Source organism: Penicillium cataractarum, assembly GCF_028827025.1.
Source record: "Penicillium cataractarum strain IBT 29864 chromosome Unknown utg000009l, whole genome shotgun sequence".
NCBI lineage: Eukaryota > Fungi > Ascomycota > Eurotiomycetes > Eurotiales > Aspergillaceae > Penicillium > Penicillium cataractarum.
The window spans coordinates 3,639,558-3,658,596 of record NW_026622745.1 but is presented as its reverse complement, the minus strand read 5'-3'; the positions used below and the strand labels follow the sequence as shown (position 1 = coordinate 3,658,596).

Below are 19,039 nucleotides of genomic sequence, written 5' to 3'. Positions count from 1 at the left end.
ACGGAGTGCCCCGGTACAGTGACATGCTATTGTGTGTATAGTTGTGTGTGTAGGCCCAGTCCATGACCAGTACATTGCGCATATGTTTTGGATTTGTTATGGGCTGAAGGGTGGGCCGACCATAACTCGGGCTTTGCCACTTCCCCAGACTAAAGGCACGTTCTGGCTCTCGGATCTCGCAAGCCATAACCGTCTCTAGCGAGGTTGAATTCCTGGGAAGTGCAGAGCCGCCAAGAGGGGGGTCAGGGAACGGACCAGACCACGATCTTCGCAATAGAAGTTGGTACGGGGGGATCTAAGCGAGGACGAAAATTAACACGAATCAAGTAACTCAAATTAGGCAATAGAATCTACTCGGGCCAGACCTGGGCCGGTATGAAAATGGGATTTACACGGCACCCCGGACCCGAACCTGAGCAGATCGCCCCGATCGTGGCCCCGTCAGCGCTAAAGCCGACCGTAGACTTTTCACTCGGAAAAACGTCGGATTTTAGGTCTAGTCTGAGACTCGGTCTCGGTCGAGAGGAACGAGATTCTTCGCGAGATGCCTCCTCGCTTACACACCTTGAGATCGTTGATCTCGTATCACATGGCTGATTATGGGGTTATCGGGGCTATCGTCGTAGCCTGGAGATCTGAAATATCTCCGGCGTGCATCTCGCCACCCAGATGCCAGCTGCCAGATGCTAGCTGCTGCTGCTAACTATCCACTCTAGTAGTGAATTAGGCGACCGGCCATGTGAATTCCCCCGGTCGGAAAACACATCCCCGATCGGATAGAGTAAACATTTGTAAAATAATCCAGGTACACCTAAGAGTTCGTTGGCACAAGCCACTGCAGCCCTGAGTATTGTAGGGCCGTATGGCTGTACGGCTGTCGCGCTGCAATACGACTGGGCGCCAGGGCATGACAGCCCCAGCCCTTTTCGGGCGCTAAGATCCTACTGTAACCCGCGCTGAATATGGGCGAACGCTTGAACCCTTGCAACCCTCAGCAGACAAGGTCTGCGCTAGCAGGACAAGCTGCCCATCGATCGGCAGGTCGCCGAACGTGGGTAAAGATTTAGGAATTCAGTTTACTTGATTTTATTTCAATTTTATACTCTCCTCTTTAATGGCTTTGTTCTCATCAGCCCCCAACGAACAATACCACACTAGTTGTAGACTAGATTAAGAATTCTGAGTCAACGTTCCAGACTGACACATAGTCATGCTTGATTTCTTGCGTTTCTTACTCATTCTTAGTAGGTAATCATGTGGGAGTCATCGCTAGGTATATGGAGTAATCATTACTAGACTAGTCGTAGATCCCCAGTCAACAGACTAGCTGGACCAGCACTATACAACCACTATCAGACCACGGGCCATGTGACCCGATCCTAGGGTAATCACGCTGGCCACAACATACGCAAAGCAAGAAAATCATACCGGGCGAAGCATGGTCGTGTAAACAGACAACGACCATTCGCACATTTTGCCTACTCCAGCTCCACGCCGGATCCGAAGAGACCAAGGAAGAGTGACCAGGCTCCTACGATACCAACGGAGGTGCCAGCATCGAGTGAGTCAGTGAACTTGACTGAATGGCTAGCTCGTTAATCCAAACTAACTAGTTTGTCGAACGCAGTGGACATGAACCAGTCAACCCACCGGTCAGCTGATGCTCATACCACGGCCGAGTCAGCTGATCCCCGCATTTCAACGATGGTCTTGGCATGCTGTTTGGGCCTCGGATGGACCATACGCTGGTTGAAATCAATAAATGGAAAGTGTACGAAACAAAGAGAAATACGTGGCTAGAATCGAGTAAGTATTCGCCGGTGCCGAGTTTATGCGCACCTGCCCGAATGGGCATACCCCAGAGAAAGAATGTAGATTCGCAGCTTCGGGGTTTCCCAGATTGAATTTACGAGAAACTGCGAACTGCAGGGAAACCCGATCGAGTGGGGTGCCACATGGTGGCGCAGCAGCTGTGGCTAGTGTCTGGGACAGCTGTAGATTTGATCGGAGATAGCGATGGATTAACCTTGCAAAGGGCGAAGGAGATTAATAAATATTGATAATAGATTGACTAGCGTATTGGTGGACAGACAGGACCGATGAGGGTATTGTACTAGTTTTGTCACTGCATAAAGTATATTGTCGTATACACTATGAGAGAAACTAGTACGTTGAAAATTTTCTGCCTGAGTCACGCGGCCCGACTGACAACTCAGATCAAGCCTAAGGCCTAAAGTGTGGCTCAGCCCTGGGGGATAAATCCTAAAATTGGAGCTTCAATCGGCCGCTAAAGAAATTTTGGGTCCGGGTCCTGCAGGAAAGCATGACTCTCAGACCATTCTTTTTCCTCTACCGGGGTCCACTCTAGTCCTATCTGAGAAGGTATCGGGGTCATGATTTTTGTCTAGGCCGAGATTGCTAAGCGATGTTAAGGGAGAATCACCAATCTATTCGGGTTGTTTCGCCCGAGAGGACGACAGGAGTCTCAGTACAGAGTATACTGTGTATAGTTATACACAGTTAGTGTATACCATTTGTACAATCTCCGGAGTACGGAGAATGTAGTATGACTGATAGTAGTATGACTCCTTCTGGGTCATAATTCGTCGGTAGATCTTTAAATTCTGAATCCTAACTCCGCGGATCTAATCCAATGATAATACCCCATTGCTCTGTCGATTCTTTCCCATCTCCAGTGGGTAATGTGGCTGTCTCCAAAGCAAGCCACCTCCACCGTGGCAGGACTGCAAGGGAGGGAGGGAAAGAAGAGAGGACAACCCCAGCAGGGTCCCCCCGGACGATCAGTGGAGCCGAACCCGACGCCGAGTCAAGTCCGTCACGTATCGTACGATAAGTGACCGCTAAGGTCGAATCGGGACTAGCCCCGAAGGATCGGCCGTAACAGTACGCCAAATTTTCGGTGTTGTCCGGTAGCCCAATGGCAGGTCTGCGTGAACGATACCGAAGAGAATCCCAGAAAAAAATAAATAATAATCCAAAAAATAAATTCTAAAATCTAAAATCAGATTTTCGAATACTCTAAGTGGCCCCCTGCTAGCGCCAAACGTCATGGGCTTCAAGCCTTCCCATCTGCCTTTTTAAGAACTGCCTGTGCCCGCCATGTAAATCCGCTTCCTTCCCTTCTCCCTTTACTATTCACCATTACTCATGATTATACTATCAACAATCTGAATTCCATTTTTATATATCAGGTAAGACTCATCCTCCGATCGAGTCATCTCTAAGAACCAGACCCGAAGTATCTGACTGTACCGTCCCCAGAGCCCAATCCCCCATATTAAGGTTCATCCCATACCAACTCGATCACGAGCCCTCGACGTTTCCAGACTCTTCTCGGTGCCAGACTATAAATCATTATTTTTTTTTCTTACCGATCACTTCCGCCAACTTCCCAAGCCTTATCGAGACCATCTCCCAGGGAACTCTCGGATCTTGACCCGTCGGAATTCCACACTATAAAAAGAGCTCGCCATCCCCCGGTGGCGAACCCCCTCTTACCCACTCGACTGACGTCCCCCATATACGTGATACCATAATGCTTATGTACCCACGTAAGGGTCTCATCACCGATCCATTCTATCCCGAGGACTGCATCATACAAGACGAACAATACCCCGAATCATTCGAGAACACTCTTCAATATCAACAGCAGCACTACCAACAACAGTCGTGCTTGCAGCCGCCTTTCAACTATCAACCACACCAGCAATTTAATCATCTCGGCCAGCTTAACCAGTTCGCCTCTCCACCCTCCTCCGCACCTTCTTCACCCACCTTCTCCTCTCCAACCTTCTCAATTCCTTACCCTCCGACGACGGCCGATAGCCAATCTTTCGGGGCTCCTTCGATGACCCCGGCGTCTTCCTACAACCCGTCGTTCGACATTCAGGGCTCTGCTTCACCATCATCGCAATATCTTCCGCAATATTCCCAATATTATACACCAATGTTGGCGCAACAACAACCGATTACCAGCAACCAGGGCTGGGATAGCAACTTGCAGCTGTTGAGCCCCGCTCGCATTCCATTCCCCCAAAAGGCCTCCCCCAGCTCAGCTTCCTCCCGCTCCGCTCCTTCCGGTCCTTCCATCTCTCCCAACGGCCATCGGCGAACCGATAGCTCATCGAAGCCACTGCCCACTCCGGTGCAAACTCCCGTCCAGAACTCCTTCCTCACCGCTCCCTTCCAGAACTACGAACCATCCTCTTGGGATGCGACTAACGTGGATGCGGAGTCGGCTATGAGGAAGGCGATTATGGACCGGCAGCAAAAGCACCAGACTTCTCCCGCGCAGCAACAGCAGGGCGACTACTCTCTGGCCCCTTCGGTCTCAACTATCAGCCACAACTCCCCTGTGACCCCACAGACCAGTCTGGATGAGCTGGATGATTCCAAGGCGATGACCAATGGTGAGATTCGATTTTCTGACCTTGACTACTGGACGAACGAGTACTCACGTTGCGACCCGGTTCCAGATTACGCTGGTAACAACGGTGGCATGATTGGCATTCCCAAGTTGAACCGCACGATTTCCGATATCTATCAGGACGAACTCTTCAACCCCACCATCATGGCCGCCCCGCAGCAAACGATGAAGATGGACTCGAACCTTTTGAACCCGCGCAATGTTATGGCCGACCGACTGCAGGCCGCTAACCAGGGTCACCTGTCTGCTCGATCTGGATCTCCAGCTTTGGGCATCAAGCGCGAGCGCTCCCCCTTCCGTCAAACTTCCCCCTTTGCCGGTGATTTGCAGATGGCTACTAGCGTGCCCATGCCTCAGAATCTCATGAGCATGGCTCCCTCGACTGCCAGCCAGACCGATCTCAAGACCATGTCCCCCAAGGATGCGGTCTTGGATTTGGATGAAGGCGCGGATGCCGCGATGCCCCCGCTTTTCCCACCGCAGCAGGCCGATTTCAACTTGGGCGATGCCCTTGGCCTGCGCCGTGAGAGCTCGGGATCCATGCGCCCGGCCATGTCTACGATGGAGGCCTTCCCCAGCCAGTACGCCAGTGTTCAACAGCCCCAGTTCTACCAACAGGCCCGCCCGCAGTCAAATCTCTTGCAGCAGACTCCGGACTTCCCTGCTTCGCTTCCGCGATTGGAATCTACGTCCAGCGAGTTGCACTCGGGTACCATGACTCCTCAGGCCAGGTTGCCGATTAACGATAGCATCGTTCGGCCCAACAACACTTCTTCTGATGGAGGCACCTACACTTGCACCTACCATGGTTGCACTCTCCGCTTCGAGACCCCCGCCAAGCTCCAGCGACACAAGCGTGAGGCGCATCGCCAGACTACCCCTGGCGGTCACCTGATTACTCGGGATACCTCGCTTCGCAACTCGCAGGCTGGTCCTCACAAGTGTGAGCGGATCAACCCATCTACTGGCAAGCCATGCAATTCGATCTTCTCTCGGCCCTACGATCTTACTCGACACGAAGATACGATCCACAATGCGCGCAAGCAAAAGGTGCGATGCCATCTTTGCACTGAGGAGAAGACCTTCAGTCGCAATGATGCATTGACCCGACACATGCGTGTGGTGCACCCCGAAGTGGACTGGCCTGGCAAGCAACGACGCCGGGGAAGAGACTGAAGCTTCCGCGTGTCCAGCATCACCATGACGAATGAGAGCAATCATGCAAAACCCTTTTTCCTTCTGACAAGGACGCCATGACGTCAGAACCCCGATTGAGCAATAGCCCCACAGCTATCCAGATCGTCGGTATTCCCTTCCATTTCGGGACTCGCTCCCTACCTGGGAGGTGGGGGATGGGATTGCAGCCTTATGGCCTGAACCCCATTCCACCGACATACTGACCACCACTGACGTCATTCCACTCTCTCTCCTTCGCTTGACGTTGATCATACGTCGTCGATCGAATACCGCTACACAGAGATGACGCATCTATTCTACCACTCGATGCTCACACCCCCCCCCCCTCCTTTATGCTCCTGACGTGTGTGCAGGGTGCCCTTGGCGCCATTCGATCCACTTTTGATCCATGCCTCCATCCCGGCATTTTTGGCTTATCTTGACGCGTTAGACCACAAACACAAAAAAAAGCATTTTGTATTTTGTGTGTATGGGGGCTGTCTTGTGTGTTTCTCTCGCTTGCAGCCTTTTCATGTCTTTTACGAAAGCCCCATTGCTGTATAATTATCATTTTGTGTTTATTTTTAATGTCTTGCGTTTGCGTGGCTTTTTTTCTTTCCCCTTTTGGTTTCTTGGACCATTGTATGATTTGATGATCTTCCCTGCATTGGCTGGTGCTTTTTGTCTTTTGGTGTTTGTATATGGGTGGTTGAATTGATTTTACCCGTGGCTATTATTATCACTGTCACTTTGTCATTGCCATTGTCATTGTCTTTATGCGCGTCTGTTCTTGGGTTCTCCTTTTGCACTGTACAGTCTTGGGTTTTGACTGTCTCCGAGAAAATGTATATTATGGACTCGACGATGGATATGATGTATACTTATGATAGAACTTGTGGAAACGATTCAAAAAATTACGATAACATTTTCAATCTTTGTTCCCTTCCTCTGTAAAAGTTTATAGATGGTCAATTACCGTACCCAATTAAGAACACATCATCATATTCTCATCTCTACAAAGTATACATCCCATACTGTAGCTACACTTACAACCACTGCCCATACTGAAACACCCGCTTACCCCACACCCAATAAAACACCCACTAAGCCAATCACCACCCCTCCCCCCTCCACCCCATCTCCCTGTCAGTCTGCGCGAGGGTACAGCTGCACTCATCACCCCCTCCAACACACCCGCACCCGCAGTAGAAATCAATCAATTGCAGGCCCTGCGCCCCATTCCTAATGATAGGTGGCCAATCCCAGATTCACATCGAAAGCCACAATATGCCAAGCTCCCCTGTAGTCTCACCTGGAATAGGCAGGCGGCACATTTGACCCACAGGGCTTGTCAGGGGTATCGGTAGGATTGGGAGCCCGGATTCATGATTCCATGGGGGTTTTTTCGGGATGGAGCTGGGTGGTTCTATGTGATTCTGGAATTGGGAATATGTGGTGGGGAGGACGAATTGGAGCTATGAGCGTGGATGTATTACTTCCTACGTAGCAATGCGTACTAGGTTTCTCTATGTTCATGGTCGTGTGCAGGTAGACTGTGCACACCCTGTAGTATCTACTAGTGCCTACTACTAGGAGGGGGCAGAATCAAATCGAATAGATTTGCGTTGGAGCCAATCATTTTGGCTGGGTGATTTAAGCATAAGCGCGCTGGTAGGGAGGGATGTTGTAGGCTGGTGGGTTGGGTTGATATTAGCGTGGGATTAGGGGGTCCGGTGTGGAGCGGCTATGTATGTACATCCCTGTGGTCTACCTATTGCAGGGATGTTTTGGTGATTCTATTAGGAGCTTGTGCGGGGATTACAAAATTACTTTTGGCTAATCGGTGTGTACCATTATAATGGAGAAGGAATAGGTTCTTGTAAGGTGTGAGTTCTATTACTATGCTGTGGACTGGTGGATAGCACTTCTAATCAGCCCCCGATCTTACTGCCGGTGTTGGTAGCGATTGGCGCGGGCCGAATCCATCAGGATGAGATCGTCGGGGTTAGTACTCTATCTGACTGATACAAAGGTACAAAAGCACTTATGTGCTGTAGAGTGCAGAGCAATTGAATTTCTTAGTCAGGTCTGATCAACAACGACCCCCCAATCAGCACCGTAAGATGGAAGAAAGGACGAAGACGGAGCACAGAGCTTAGAATGTACGTGTGTACAGTGGAGACGGGGATGGGGATAGACAGTCAATGCGAGCTGACTTGAACTCAGCTGAGCAATCTACAGTCTACAGTATCCACTACCTTTTTCCCCTCTCGTTTGATCCTCATCCAACGGCCTTGAATAATGGGGACGTCCGGGTTTTGGGGTTGGATTTAACGGGCTTGTTTCAGCTTCGCTATGTAGTAGTGGGGTACGCTTGCATTTAGATGTAGATCTTTGAGCTGTTAGAACTTAGAGAGAGCAGATCTAATCCCTTGTGCTCTATGGGAGTTTGAGAGTTTGGAGTTGTACATAGATTTATTGGTAGACATTGGTGGATGAAAGGGTCCACTGTGGAGTTTGTGGCTTTTGAAATGATGGAGCTCTAAGGGTGTGGATTTTACAATTTCATTTGTATTCCGCGTGTACGAGAACGAAAGAGCGAGTTACTATCGATAAGCCGTTAGTGATCGACCGTATCATTAGATAGTGTATGGAGTATGGATACCTATGGAAATTGAAATCCACCTGCTTATAAATCTTTCAATTGTGGGGCGATCCTGTATTGAATTTGTATGTGGCGGTGCAACCTAGTGTTTGCTGTCCCTAACCTGATGACTCATCTAGACTCCGGGATCTCCGTTAGGTACGAAGTACTTCTAACTCACTCCGGAATAGCGTCTACTCGAACATTCGGTGGCTAGTGTGGTATTGCTGGCATGCATGTGGGTGTACGGAGTTAGGTACTCTACTTCGTGGATAGGATGAATGCGTGGCTTGCATGTGGCTTTGTGTTTCGTGGAATGTGTTGCACGAATGGCGTGGTAAGTTGAGACACCGGATGCTATTTGCGGAAATATATGACTGGGGCTTTCTGTGAAGGTTTTAGAGCCCATGTTGTACGTGGCTTTTGGCTTGTGATCGTGACTGGTGTATTGAAATAGAGTAGACTGGGTGGCGTGAACGCGGACAGGTGGATAGGATCGTGGCGAAGTGATATAGGCAACAGCATATCCAGGGTTATACTTGGTAGGATAGTATCAAAGGAGACTTATTGACTAGTCCAACGTTAGGGTCTCAACAACGGAGTCATTTCCTGGTCATGTTGAATAATAATCTAACGGGAGGCAATCTCGCACGTGTAGGCAACAGACTCGATAAGCATGTGAAGCCCGGCGGCATTTCTTTCGGGGACCTATGTGATCCTTGAATGGAAATACTCGGTATATTCACAGTGAAAGTGGCGGCTATCCAACGTGGCCGTTGTCTAGACCAATAAGGTTCTATACCAATGAGATGAGCGTTTACGCTTTAGAGCCGCAGAACGGTAAATCGATCATCGGTTGATGCTCAGTCGATATGATTTACAAGACATTAGGATCACGATTTGAGAGTTTTATGGTCGAGCGTGTCCAGATAGCTAAGTTGACTTGGCTTGAGGGTTGTGAACACGCCATATAATCAAGCTTCGATCTAGCTGTTTATCCTGGGGGTTGAAAATCCTTGGCATGGTGTTTTCACAAGGATTGGTAGAATTTAACCTAATTCGGGCAAATAATACAACCACTACAGTTCAAGTATCGAGGCTGTGTGCGTTTGCCTTTCGAGTCGAGAGCTTAGTATGCTATTGATGTCTGGTTTATGTCGAGTATTTCGGAATCAGGCTTGTCATTTCACGTCTTCAGATAAATATCCCCGGGAATACAAGGCACTCAGTGTGTCCCTTTGAAAGTCCAACGGGTCCTCGGTGGTGAAAGAGCTTGAAGTCGACGATGAATTATCAAGAAGGGAAATGAATCAGAAGGACGCAGTGAGATTCTGAATTCTTGGTATGTTACAGTGCCGCCCGTTATTGCCTTCCATATCTGGGAACAGCGAGATGCTCTGTCAAACCCTAATCACATGATATGCTAAACCTTATATGGAAAGGTCCGTATTTAAAGACTTGTTCCGGATTTACACGGTAACAGGGATGAAAGTATAAAACTGTATGGCCATGTACCTCTACATGTCTAAATGTCCAGAAATAACCCTTGATCCATATCCAAAAATAACCACCCCACTCACAATGTGGTCGCTCATTCACACCCCTCCCAACCTAGCAACTGTATCACCTAAACCCCTTACAAAATGGCTAGAAACATCGATTCCTGGGAGCGTAAGGTGATTATTTATATGATATGTAGCAACAATAGACTCACTACATCGCAAATAGTAAAGGTAGCCTAGTGTAGTGAGCGCTCTATCACTAACATTCGCAAGAATTTGCGGTTACTCGGTAGTGCCAGATCTCCCCCAGTCTCGGTCGGTCGATAACTAAGTATCGCCCCTGTTACAGCCAGGCGAGTTGAGGTTCAAATCGGTGCATTCAACGAAGCAACTAAATCTAGAGAGGAAAGGGAGAAGAGAAGTTCTATCTTGCCAGAAGAGATTGCCTTTATAGGGCCCTTCTCTGGTAACTCCCGTCCGTCCTGGGAAGTTCCATGTTCGCACAAACACGCATTGACCAGTTCGATCAATCTCCTTAATCCTCTAAGCCCAGTCCTTAGTCTCCGAATCGTAACAGCCCCTGTCATACTCGACGCCCTCTATGACCACCTCGCCGAAAAACCTAGCCTATACGTTGAAGAGATAGCTATCTTCCTATGGGATAAGTTTAATATATTACTATCGTTATCTAGTATTAAGCGTGCTCTTTCCTATGCTGGCTAGACAAAAAAGAAAGGATAACAGAAAGCCAAAGAACAGAACTCTTGTCAACATATAGATGTTATGGGGTTATGTGATAGAAGACCCGCTACCCCTCATCGCGTCTAGATCTTCTCTATAAGATTCTCTCGAATTGATCTTTAACGATCTCGCATTGAATTGTCTATGTAGGCAGGAGACTACGTAACACTCCGAGATACTCTCAATCTTTCATGTGATCTTTTACCATGTATCTAATGATATAAATACCGCCCTGTTTCCTAGTTAAATTGAATTAAGTTTGACATCGTTGTTGATCAAGGACAGAAATCTTCGGCACTTCTTCTGCCACTACGCCCTGTCTTGGTCGGTCATTCTTCACCTACACGATTGTGGTGCTTTGACTAGTACGCATAATCACCCTACGCGACCGTGGTGCTTTTACTAGTACGCACTGTCAAGATCCACGACTTTATGGCCACTGCCTAAAGTCCGACAACTCTTAACTACGAGATTTCTATCAGCATAAGCTATCCGAATTCCGGTCATATTATCTTGTGTTTGTCGATGAGTCTGGATGTGATAAAAGGATTAGATATAGGCGAACTGGCTGGCCACCCCTCGGTGTGAGACCGGTCCAAGTGTCGAAATTTCATCGCGGCCAACGCTTCCAGATACTACCTGCATATACTCAAGGCGGCATCATTCTGTCCCGTATTTTCAACGGTTTAACTGGGGCCACGTTCTTCGAATCTTTTCCACGAGCAGAGTAGAAAGCTAAGGACGCACGTTCGGCATAGGATAGCTTCGGTATTTCTGCTAGGCCAGAACAAATAGGGATACGGTTTTGTTTCCTTTTTCTAAGCCCAATTTCGCATCTTAGGAGAAATTTTGTTGGTTTCAAAGACGAAGACTATGTTTTAATATTATGTCTGAGGTTTGTAGTAACGTGTTACGACGGCGTATCTAACGGCGACGGTCTAGACATAATACGGTGAAGCGTACTTAAATCTTCGTAGAAGATTCCATAAAAAAAGTATCTAATTAGTACATCATAGCTAGTGAAGCAGTCTAGAAATAATCCCCACAACAGTCTCGACAACTCATATCATCACTTTCGTCCCTGATTAATTTCTACACGCTGACGCCAAGAAACACTAACATTATTTAGGTAAAGCACGTGCTATAAGCTCACTATTTCAGGGAATCACATGGTAATACTATATAGAACTTCGTAGCCTACCGTCACCTCGCAACAGAGTGCTGGTCGTACTATCACTTTTCAATAATTATTATTGAATAACAGATTGCTCAATTCAATTCCAATGTAAAAATTCAGTGTTCAATCTCGGAGTATATAGAATTAACCTCTCTCATTATTCGTATGGCTTGTACCGCTTACGCCCTCAATATGCTTATCAGTGATTTGCCGATGGAGAGGGCTTTTCTGTGGACTAGCACTCCTCCTATGTGGATCTTCGTTGGCATCCTTATTAGCATTGCTTGCGGCAGGGACAGGGGAGTAAGGTTGCGAGATGCTTTCTCGGTGGGGATGCGCTGCGCCTGTTTGAATAGAACCATTATCGGTTACACGATGAGCGGCGGAAAGAGCGAAATCTCCAGAGTCAAAGTACGTTCTTTCCTATACGATATCAGCTCGAACCGGTGTAGTGGACAATATTCTACCTACTTTGGACTTCTGAGCAAGTAAGCCTCCACCTGCTAGCTTTCCGTACTTTCCGAAGAGACGCTTGTCATTTTCGGACAGTGGCTAGGGTAATATTGTAAGAGGCTTTACTTCTAGGTATTATGGAAGGGAAGGTCATACTTCGGGGCTTTGTCCCTTGTTTCCTGGCTGCATTGTGGCAGATAAGCTATCTGTATCTTTTCTTCGACCTCGTGAGGGAGACTGTTTGTCAAGAAAAGTACTCAGAGCTGCCGAAAATATGGTGACGTTTTTGCAAGTTATGTGGCGTGATCCAGTGGTGATTAGTCATCTATCCTGTTGATAACGTAACGTAATTCCCGGTCGAGTCGGTCACCCGGTCGAGCCGGTCACTTTCCCATAGAAGAGCAATTCAAAATCGATTATCTCAACCAACACCGATTAATTTAACTAGATATAGCGATTTTTACATACATTAATCCTATGGCCAATCTCCCTGCACCCACTACACCTAGGTGGTGCCCTCTTTGCTGGCATAATTGGCTGACTAGGCAATTCAATCTCTGCATGCGAATCTACCTCATTATCTTCCTCTGGCTGGTTTAGCTGCTTAGCTAGCTGTATAGCCTCTTTAATGGTTAAACTCTCTGCGCAGGGTATCCTCCTAGTTGACCGATTGCGCTTTTTGATCATCTTCTCACTCGCTATACGTAGATTCGCATTATCCTCTGCTAGTAAAGCACCGCTGTGTAGCGCTAGCTGGAATCCCTTGATTATCTGGTCTAAGATCTCTTTTGATAGGCTCGGAGGGCTATTTGACCGCCATTTTAGTAGATCTTTTAACATAGAAGCTTGCTTGAATAGCTGAGCGGCGGTTCTAGGCGTTTGGGGTGTGAATTCGCTAGATCTGCTGTTTGGCCGGCTGCTAGGTGGTGACGGAGTACGTAGAGAGATATTAAGCTTGTTAAGCACTCTCTCGGGGTCTTATGGTACTAGACCACTAGCTACGAAGCTGTTTTTGATAGTGGGATTGGTTGATTAGAACGCTTCGAGCCGCGCGCGCTGGTAATCCACTAAGAAATCGTGCTTGTCGATATGGTTATATCCTTTACGCGTAAGATCGCTTACGAAGCGACCGTACGCGCGCTTTAGTACTGTAAAGCCCATCAAAAGGAGGGCCATGTGGGTCAAAAAAAAACTTATCCATAATAACCTTTTAGTTTTTTTTTTGCAGATGTCTCTGTGGCTCTGATTGTGGACACCATTTATTATGCTGTTATAATCGACTAGAGTGTGGTTAATGCCGAGTTTTTGGGGGTTTATCGGAGATCAGAGACTATTCGACTTGAGGCAGTTCTGATATCCCTTGATGTGAAATTTATAGGCCAGTGGAGGTAATGGCCTCGGGGGTAGCGCCGGCATTTGAGATGACTGAGTTTGAGTGGGCGATACGCGATTTGATTTGGATCTCAGTAGGGGTAGAGTGATCTTCGCTAACTTTCCTTGGCCTCTGATTGCAAGGACTGCATATGCTTTTAGTTTGGTACTTCGAGTCGTTAAGTGACTTGTGGATGGAATTTCCTCTCGTTTGTACTATCATCATTGCATTTAATCCGTTATCTAGGTCTGGTCTTTGAGGGGTTCATAGAAAAGCTCTCCGGGCGTGTTCTATCCCGGTTCCCATGTGCCCATGTTACTCGCGGGGCATAATGGATTCTTTATTTTATGGGATGGTAGAGACCTCTAGAATGCTACGTTATGCGATCAAGCGTGAAGAAACTATATGGAAGAACTTACATGGAGAAACTTATATACGTATTATATCTCATTCCCGGGTGTTCATGGAAGAAACAACCTCCTAGCAAAGCGTCTCCGACAACAACATTGCTCACACAACTGCCTCAGCACCGGGACATTCCCCTCTTTAAAGGCATATGTATGACTCGCCTCTTCACGAGCAATCACAACCTCACACTTCCCAAATGTATTTTCCAACCAACGATCCAGAATCGTCTTCTGGCAGGGACACATATCATCCTGGAACAGGAGTTGCGGCCACTCAGACACAATGACAAAGTCACAGCCAGACTGCTCCAGACACATAGATGCCACGCCTAGTCGCAGTGTGTCCCAGTCAATATTCGCTGGTATCCATGGTACCCCCTCGGGAAGAGGACTCTTGGTCTGTACCCAGTTCTGTCCCCATATCTCGAAATTGAGGGATCGGGCGACGGTCGTCCAGAAGACCCGGTTGTTGGGTGTAGGCATGAGAACCCCGTTCTCCGTGGCGTCGAGGAGTTGTTCCATTCTCAGGGATCCAGGCTCGACTGCTAGCTTTGTGAACGTGTATTTCTCATGGCGCACAATCTCGATCACTCCAATTGTGGACGTGGGTGTTTGTTGGGGCAGCATCTTCCTCCAGCTTGCCTCTTTGCGGAAACAGGGCTCGAAGTTTGGGTATTTACCCGGAATTATGAAGTTCCTTGACCTTAGTAGTAACTGAGGTAATACGATCTCTTCGATGAGTGGGTTTGTTGTGCAGCATTTGGCGTTGGCTTTTGCCGGTTTGAAGCAAAGTGCTTGTTGGAGTTGGATGGAGTGGGTGATTATCTGTTTCCATCGTTGACAGACTTGCTGAACTTTCAGGATGGATCTCATGTCCAGCTGGAGCATGATCGCCTCCAGGAGCTCCGTTGTACCAAGGACGGTAGCAAGAGCTGGGATCTGGAGCTCTGTGTCGCTCTGGCTGCGACGGTCCTGTACACTAAGGGTTGAACTCGAGGCATGGTTTGACAGGGTCGACCGGGCCGATTGGTGAACGAGAGATTCCCCCCCCATTTTTGTTATCTCCAGTGTGGCTGATGGTGTACCTACTCTCGGTCAGTAACTCCTATGGCCCACGCATCGAGCATCTACCCAGGTACTCACAGGTCGCGGTCGGTGGGTCTCAATTTCAATAGTCGCCAGAGTTGTTGGTCAGGGTTTGGCGTAATTATCACTAGTACCGCTCTTCGGGAGTATATTGTAGTTTATTTGGTAGGAGAAGGTAGAATGAGGGGGGTATTGCGACATGGTGGTGATGCCGTCTTATACTCTTGGGCCACAAGGTCCCTGAAGGACCATGTGCGCCATGGCCGTCTTCGGCCATCTTCTTTCGGGTTTCTTGGGGGTACTCGATCTGGTTCTCTTTAGACTCTCTTTTGTTAGTTGCCGGGCTGTCCAATTTTTCGGTTTTTCTCAATTTGTGACTGGGGATTTCCTCGGGTCGTGCCATGAGTCTGTAGGCTGGTCCTCTCTTGCATTGCAGCCTCTGGTGCGGTCAGCTAGGTCGTGGTGGTGTGAGCTGAGTTCTTTTTTTATCTTGTAGCTGTTAGATTGATATCTCTTTGCTTTGGTTAATTTCTACTTTCGTGTTCATCATTTTGTTTGGCATTTATGTTGGATGTTGAGGACGGAGGTGGTGTACTTCGAGGGTGTTCCAGTGCCAAGACAAGTTGAACCCCTGCGGTCGGGTTGAACCCCCAGTTGAACCCCAGTTGAACCCCCCTGGTCCGAGCACCTCGAAATTGAGCAATCTTTTCGCATCGTATGCACCAATTGGGGCTTTTTGTATGATTTGGCGGTCTCCATCTACATTTCTAGTGTTGAGGTTTTGTCTCCAGGCGTTTTTTACTCATATTTGACTAGTTGTGTAAGTTGGTCTACGGTAATCGTGGTTGTTCAGAGTGGTAATATATATTCATAGTATGTAATCACTCCTCTACCACACTCGAAACACCAACATACACACTTACTCAAACAACATCACCTAAACGAACAAAAATCATGGAACCGAATAAAACTTAGATACTATGTTATTACAAAGCTAGAGACAACCACCAAAAACTGCAAAATTGACAAGATCAGAATGTTGTGTTACCGGACATGGACATAGATCGAGTCCAATGCAATTGGCCATACTAGAAAACAACAAGGATCCATACTTGGAGCATTCAAATTGGCAATGATACCTATGAGCCATACAATTGATGACAGAACGGACAGAAGTACATGGGAGCTATAATGTCGATACAATCATACCAACAAGACTTGACACGCTGCGACCAAACGGGAAAGCGAACGCGTCCATACATAAACAACGCGACGATGGAACGGAATACACCAACACCCAACGAACAAAACAATACAAAGACTACGGTGATAATTCAAATTACAAAGAATAAGCATTATTGTAGTTTCCAGTTAATTGTATTCGTATCGGATCATTGATCCTTTCCACCGTTTCGAGTGGTGCCAGCCGTGATTGTAGGAGGCCGCTATGATACAGGAAAGCTCAGAGAAGGCGAACACTAGCAGACCCATAGTGGACGCGAAAAGTGGTAGTCGTTGTAATGAAAAAGCAAACCCAGAGACCCATGACGATTGTAAAATAAATCAGAGAACACCCCAACGTCCCATCATACCGTGAAACAGCCCGGAAAAGAGAAAACACATGACACGCTTAACCACCGAAACCGTAGAGGGTACCTGGAAAGAGGAAGTGTCAGAAAAAGACGCGTCAAGACAAGGACGTGACGGAAGAAACTTACGGCCCTGGCGCTTGAGAGCGTAGACGACGTCAAGAGAAGTGACGGTCTTGCGCTTGGCGTGCTCAGTGTAGGTGACGGCGTCACGGATGACACCCTCGAGGAAGGTCTTGAGGACACCGCGGGTCTCCTCGTAGATCATGGCGGAGATACGCTTGACACCACCACGACGAGCGAGACGGCGGATAGCGGGCTTGGTGATACCCTGGATGTTGTCGCGCAAGATCTTGCGGTGACGCTTGGCGCCGCCCTTGCCGAGACCCTTGCCACCCTTGCCACCTGAAGAAGGGAAGACGCGTTAGTGATTCTTGCAAGACGCGTCTTGGTAGAAGATGCGATGTGGGGGAGATGAACCCAATCGAGGGAATGGGTCTTCATCAAGAAAGAAGAGAAGACTTACGTCCAGACATGATGATATGAGGTTAGTGAAGTTTTTGAAAAAGGTTGAAAAAAGTGGAGAGACTTTGTGTTGTCGGAGTTGGATGGGGAAGAAGAGGAGGAGGGCCGAGGGGTAAAAGGATATTTGTAGCAGAAGTTGCTGCTGGGGAAGTCCGTCCCAAATCACGTCGGATCACGCGCTAGTGGGCGGATGAACCAATCAGAGCTGAGGATCCTCAGGGCCGCTGATCTGCCAGGCGGGCGGCTCACCATTGCTGCTTAGTCACCCCGTGATCCTGATCTGGTCTGATTCGTACCCTCCCCCTCCAACTATGCCAGCCCCGATCCCCTGGGATTGGAAAACTGGCCCATCCCTAAGAGTATGGCATGTAGAATACCTCCGATCATTCTAATCAACCCTGCCACCCTTTCCAGCGCGGAGATCAGAGAGTAGACAGGAATGGCATTCTAGATCAATGATCCTGCACGCTGATTGGCCGGATCACGGGCCAGACTCGCTTAGACTATCGGTTAACCAATCAGATCGCGTGATTTTGGATACTGCACAATCGCCCAGGCAAGTGATCTGCCAGCGCAATTTCTGATTGGCCCACCCGCAAACCGCCAGATCACTCACCCCCCTTGGCCACTCCTACAAATACCTTCCCCCCACCCTCCACTTCTTTCCTCCTTCATCCCTCCAACGACCTTCATCGACAACCAAACTTTTCCATCATCAACACATCCACTTTCATCATCAAAGATGGCTCGTACCAAGCAGACTGCCCGTAAGTTTATCTTGCTTCGCTTCACTTCCAGTCGCTCGCTTCTCTCGCTTCCATCTTCGTCATCGTCTCATTTGGGTTATGGCCTTGTGCCATTTCCATTTTGGGACGAGTGGAGGGGTTCCGGGACGCGACGCGTCTCATCCAAAACAACTTGCGCTAACCACCCTTCTCTTTACAGGTAAGTCCACTGGTGGCAAGGCTCCCCGTAAGCAGCTCGCCTCCAAGGCTGCCCGCAAGGCCGCCCCCTCCACCGGCGGTGTCAAGAAGCCCCACCGTTACAAGCCCGGTATGTATCCTTCAACCATCCTTGCAATACACATCGAGCATCTTGTTCTAACAAACCACCCACAGGTACCGTCGCTCTCCGTGAGATCCGTCGCTACCAGAAGTCCACTGAGCTGCTCATCCGCAAGCTCCCCTTCCAGCGTCTGGTCCGTGAGATCGCCCAGGACTTCAAGTCCGACCTCCGCTTCCAGTCTTCCGCCATCGGTGCTCTCCAGGAGTCCGTTGAGGCCTACCTCGTCTCCCTGTTCGAGGACACCAACCTGTGCGCCATCCACGCCAAGCGTGTCACCATCCAGTCCAAGGACATCCAGCTGGCCCGCCGCCTCCGTGGCGAGCGCTCTTAGATGGAACATTTCTTTATTCCACTAATCAGCTGCTTTTCTTGTCGACAAATCTTCTGGGAAGGCGATCGGGGTTCTGCTTTTTCTTTCATGACTACTGGCGATCAACATGACGGGTTTTTGCTTTCTTTCCAATATCAAATGGGCTCGGAATCAATGGGTTGTTTCTGAATTTTGCTTTTTATTATCTCGCTGAATCAATGCTACTGTCATCCTCCTCAACCTTGACTGGCTTGGGGACCGGATGGTTCAGTCATGGGCATGTACATTAAGGAATTACCTCTTAGCACGGTGTCTTAGCGCACACCATCTCATGACATAGACGCTGAAAATGCGATCTTCTATGATTCAACCCACTTCCAATTTTCCTTCCATGTAACGATGCTTTGAAATCCTGTGTTCAGCGACTGGACGCGTTGTTATTGTTTGCCGCGCTTGTGGGGCTACACTCTTGTCGCGTCGAGTGGTCTACTGCGTTGAGGCCAAAGTCTGGTCATGATACGGTGGATGTAGAAGACTCTTGACTG

The 19,039-nt window shown here is 48.5% G+C and overlaps 5 protein-coding genes across 5 annotated transcripts; 2 read left to right on the top strand and 3 right to left on the bottom strand.

Annotated features, from left to right (window-relative positions):
- Positions 1-3,556: 3,556 nt before the first annotated feature.
- N7496_011925 (stress-regulated transcription factor RPN4) lies at positions 3,557-5,623 on the top strand (the record flags this gene model as incomplete). The annotated part of the gene is made up of 1 exon (XM_056704838.1): positions 3,557-5,623. One exon carries the CDS (start codon positions 3,557-3,559, stop codon positions 5,621-5,623), a length of 2,067 nt encoding a protein of 688 aa, XP_056550798.1.
- Positions 5,624-11,831: 6,208 nt separating this feature from the next.
- Positions 11,832-12,329, bottom strand: N7496_011924 (uncharacterized protein; the record flags this gene model as incomplete). The annotated part of the gene is made up of 3 exons (XM_056704837.1): positions 11,832-12,110; positions 12,159-12,239; positions 12,297-12,329. The coding sequence occupies 3 exons, from the start codon at positions 12,327-12,329 to the stop codon at positions 11,832-11,834; spliced, it is 393 nt and encodes a 130-aa protein (XP_056550797.1).
- Positions 12,330-13,973: 1,644 nt separating this feature from the next.
- On the bottom strand, positions 13,974-14,972 carry N7496_011923 (F-box protein; the record flags this gene model as incomplete). The annotated part of the gene is made up of 1 exon (XM_056704836.1): positions 13,974-14,972. The coding sequence occupies one exon, from the start codon at positions 14,970-14,972 to the stop codon at positions 13,974-13,976; it is 999 nt and encodes a 332-aa protein (XP_056550796.1).
- A 1,663-nt stretch (positions 14,973-16,635) lies between these two features.
- Positions 16,636-17,130, bottom strand: N7496_011922 (histone H4; the record flags this gene model as incomplete). Its single annotated transcript, XM_056704835.1, has 3 exons — positions 16,636-16,661; positions 16,724-16,999; positions 17,121-17,130. The coding sequence occupies 3 exons, from the start codon at positions 17,128-17,130 to the stop codon at positions 16,636-16,638; spliced, it is 312 nt and encodes a 103-aa protein (XP_056550795.1).
- Positions 17,131-17,861: 731 nt separating this feature from the next.
- Positions 17,862-18,515, top strand: hhtA (histone H3; the record flags this gene model as incomplete). Its single annotated transcript, XM_056704834.1, has 3 exons — positions 17,862-17,886; positions 18,065-18,172; positions 18,238-18,515. The coding sequence occupies 3 exons, from the start codon at positions 17,862-17,864 to the stop codon at positions 18,513-18,515; spliced, it is 411 nt and encodes a 136-aa protein (XP_056550794.1).
- Between the last annotated feature and the right edge of the window lie 524 nt (positions 18,516-19,039).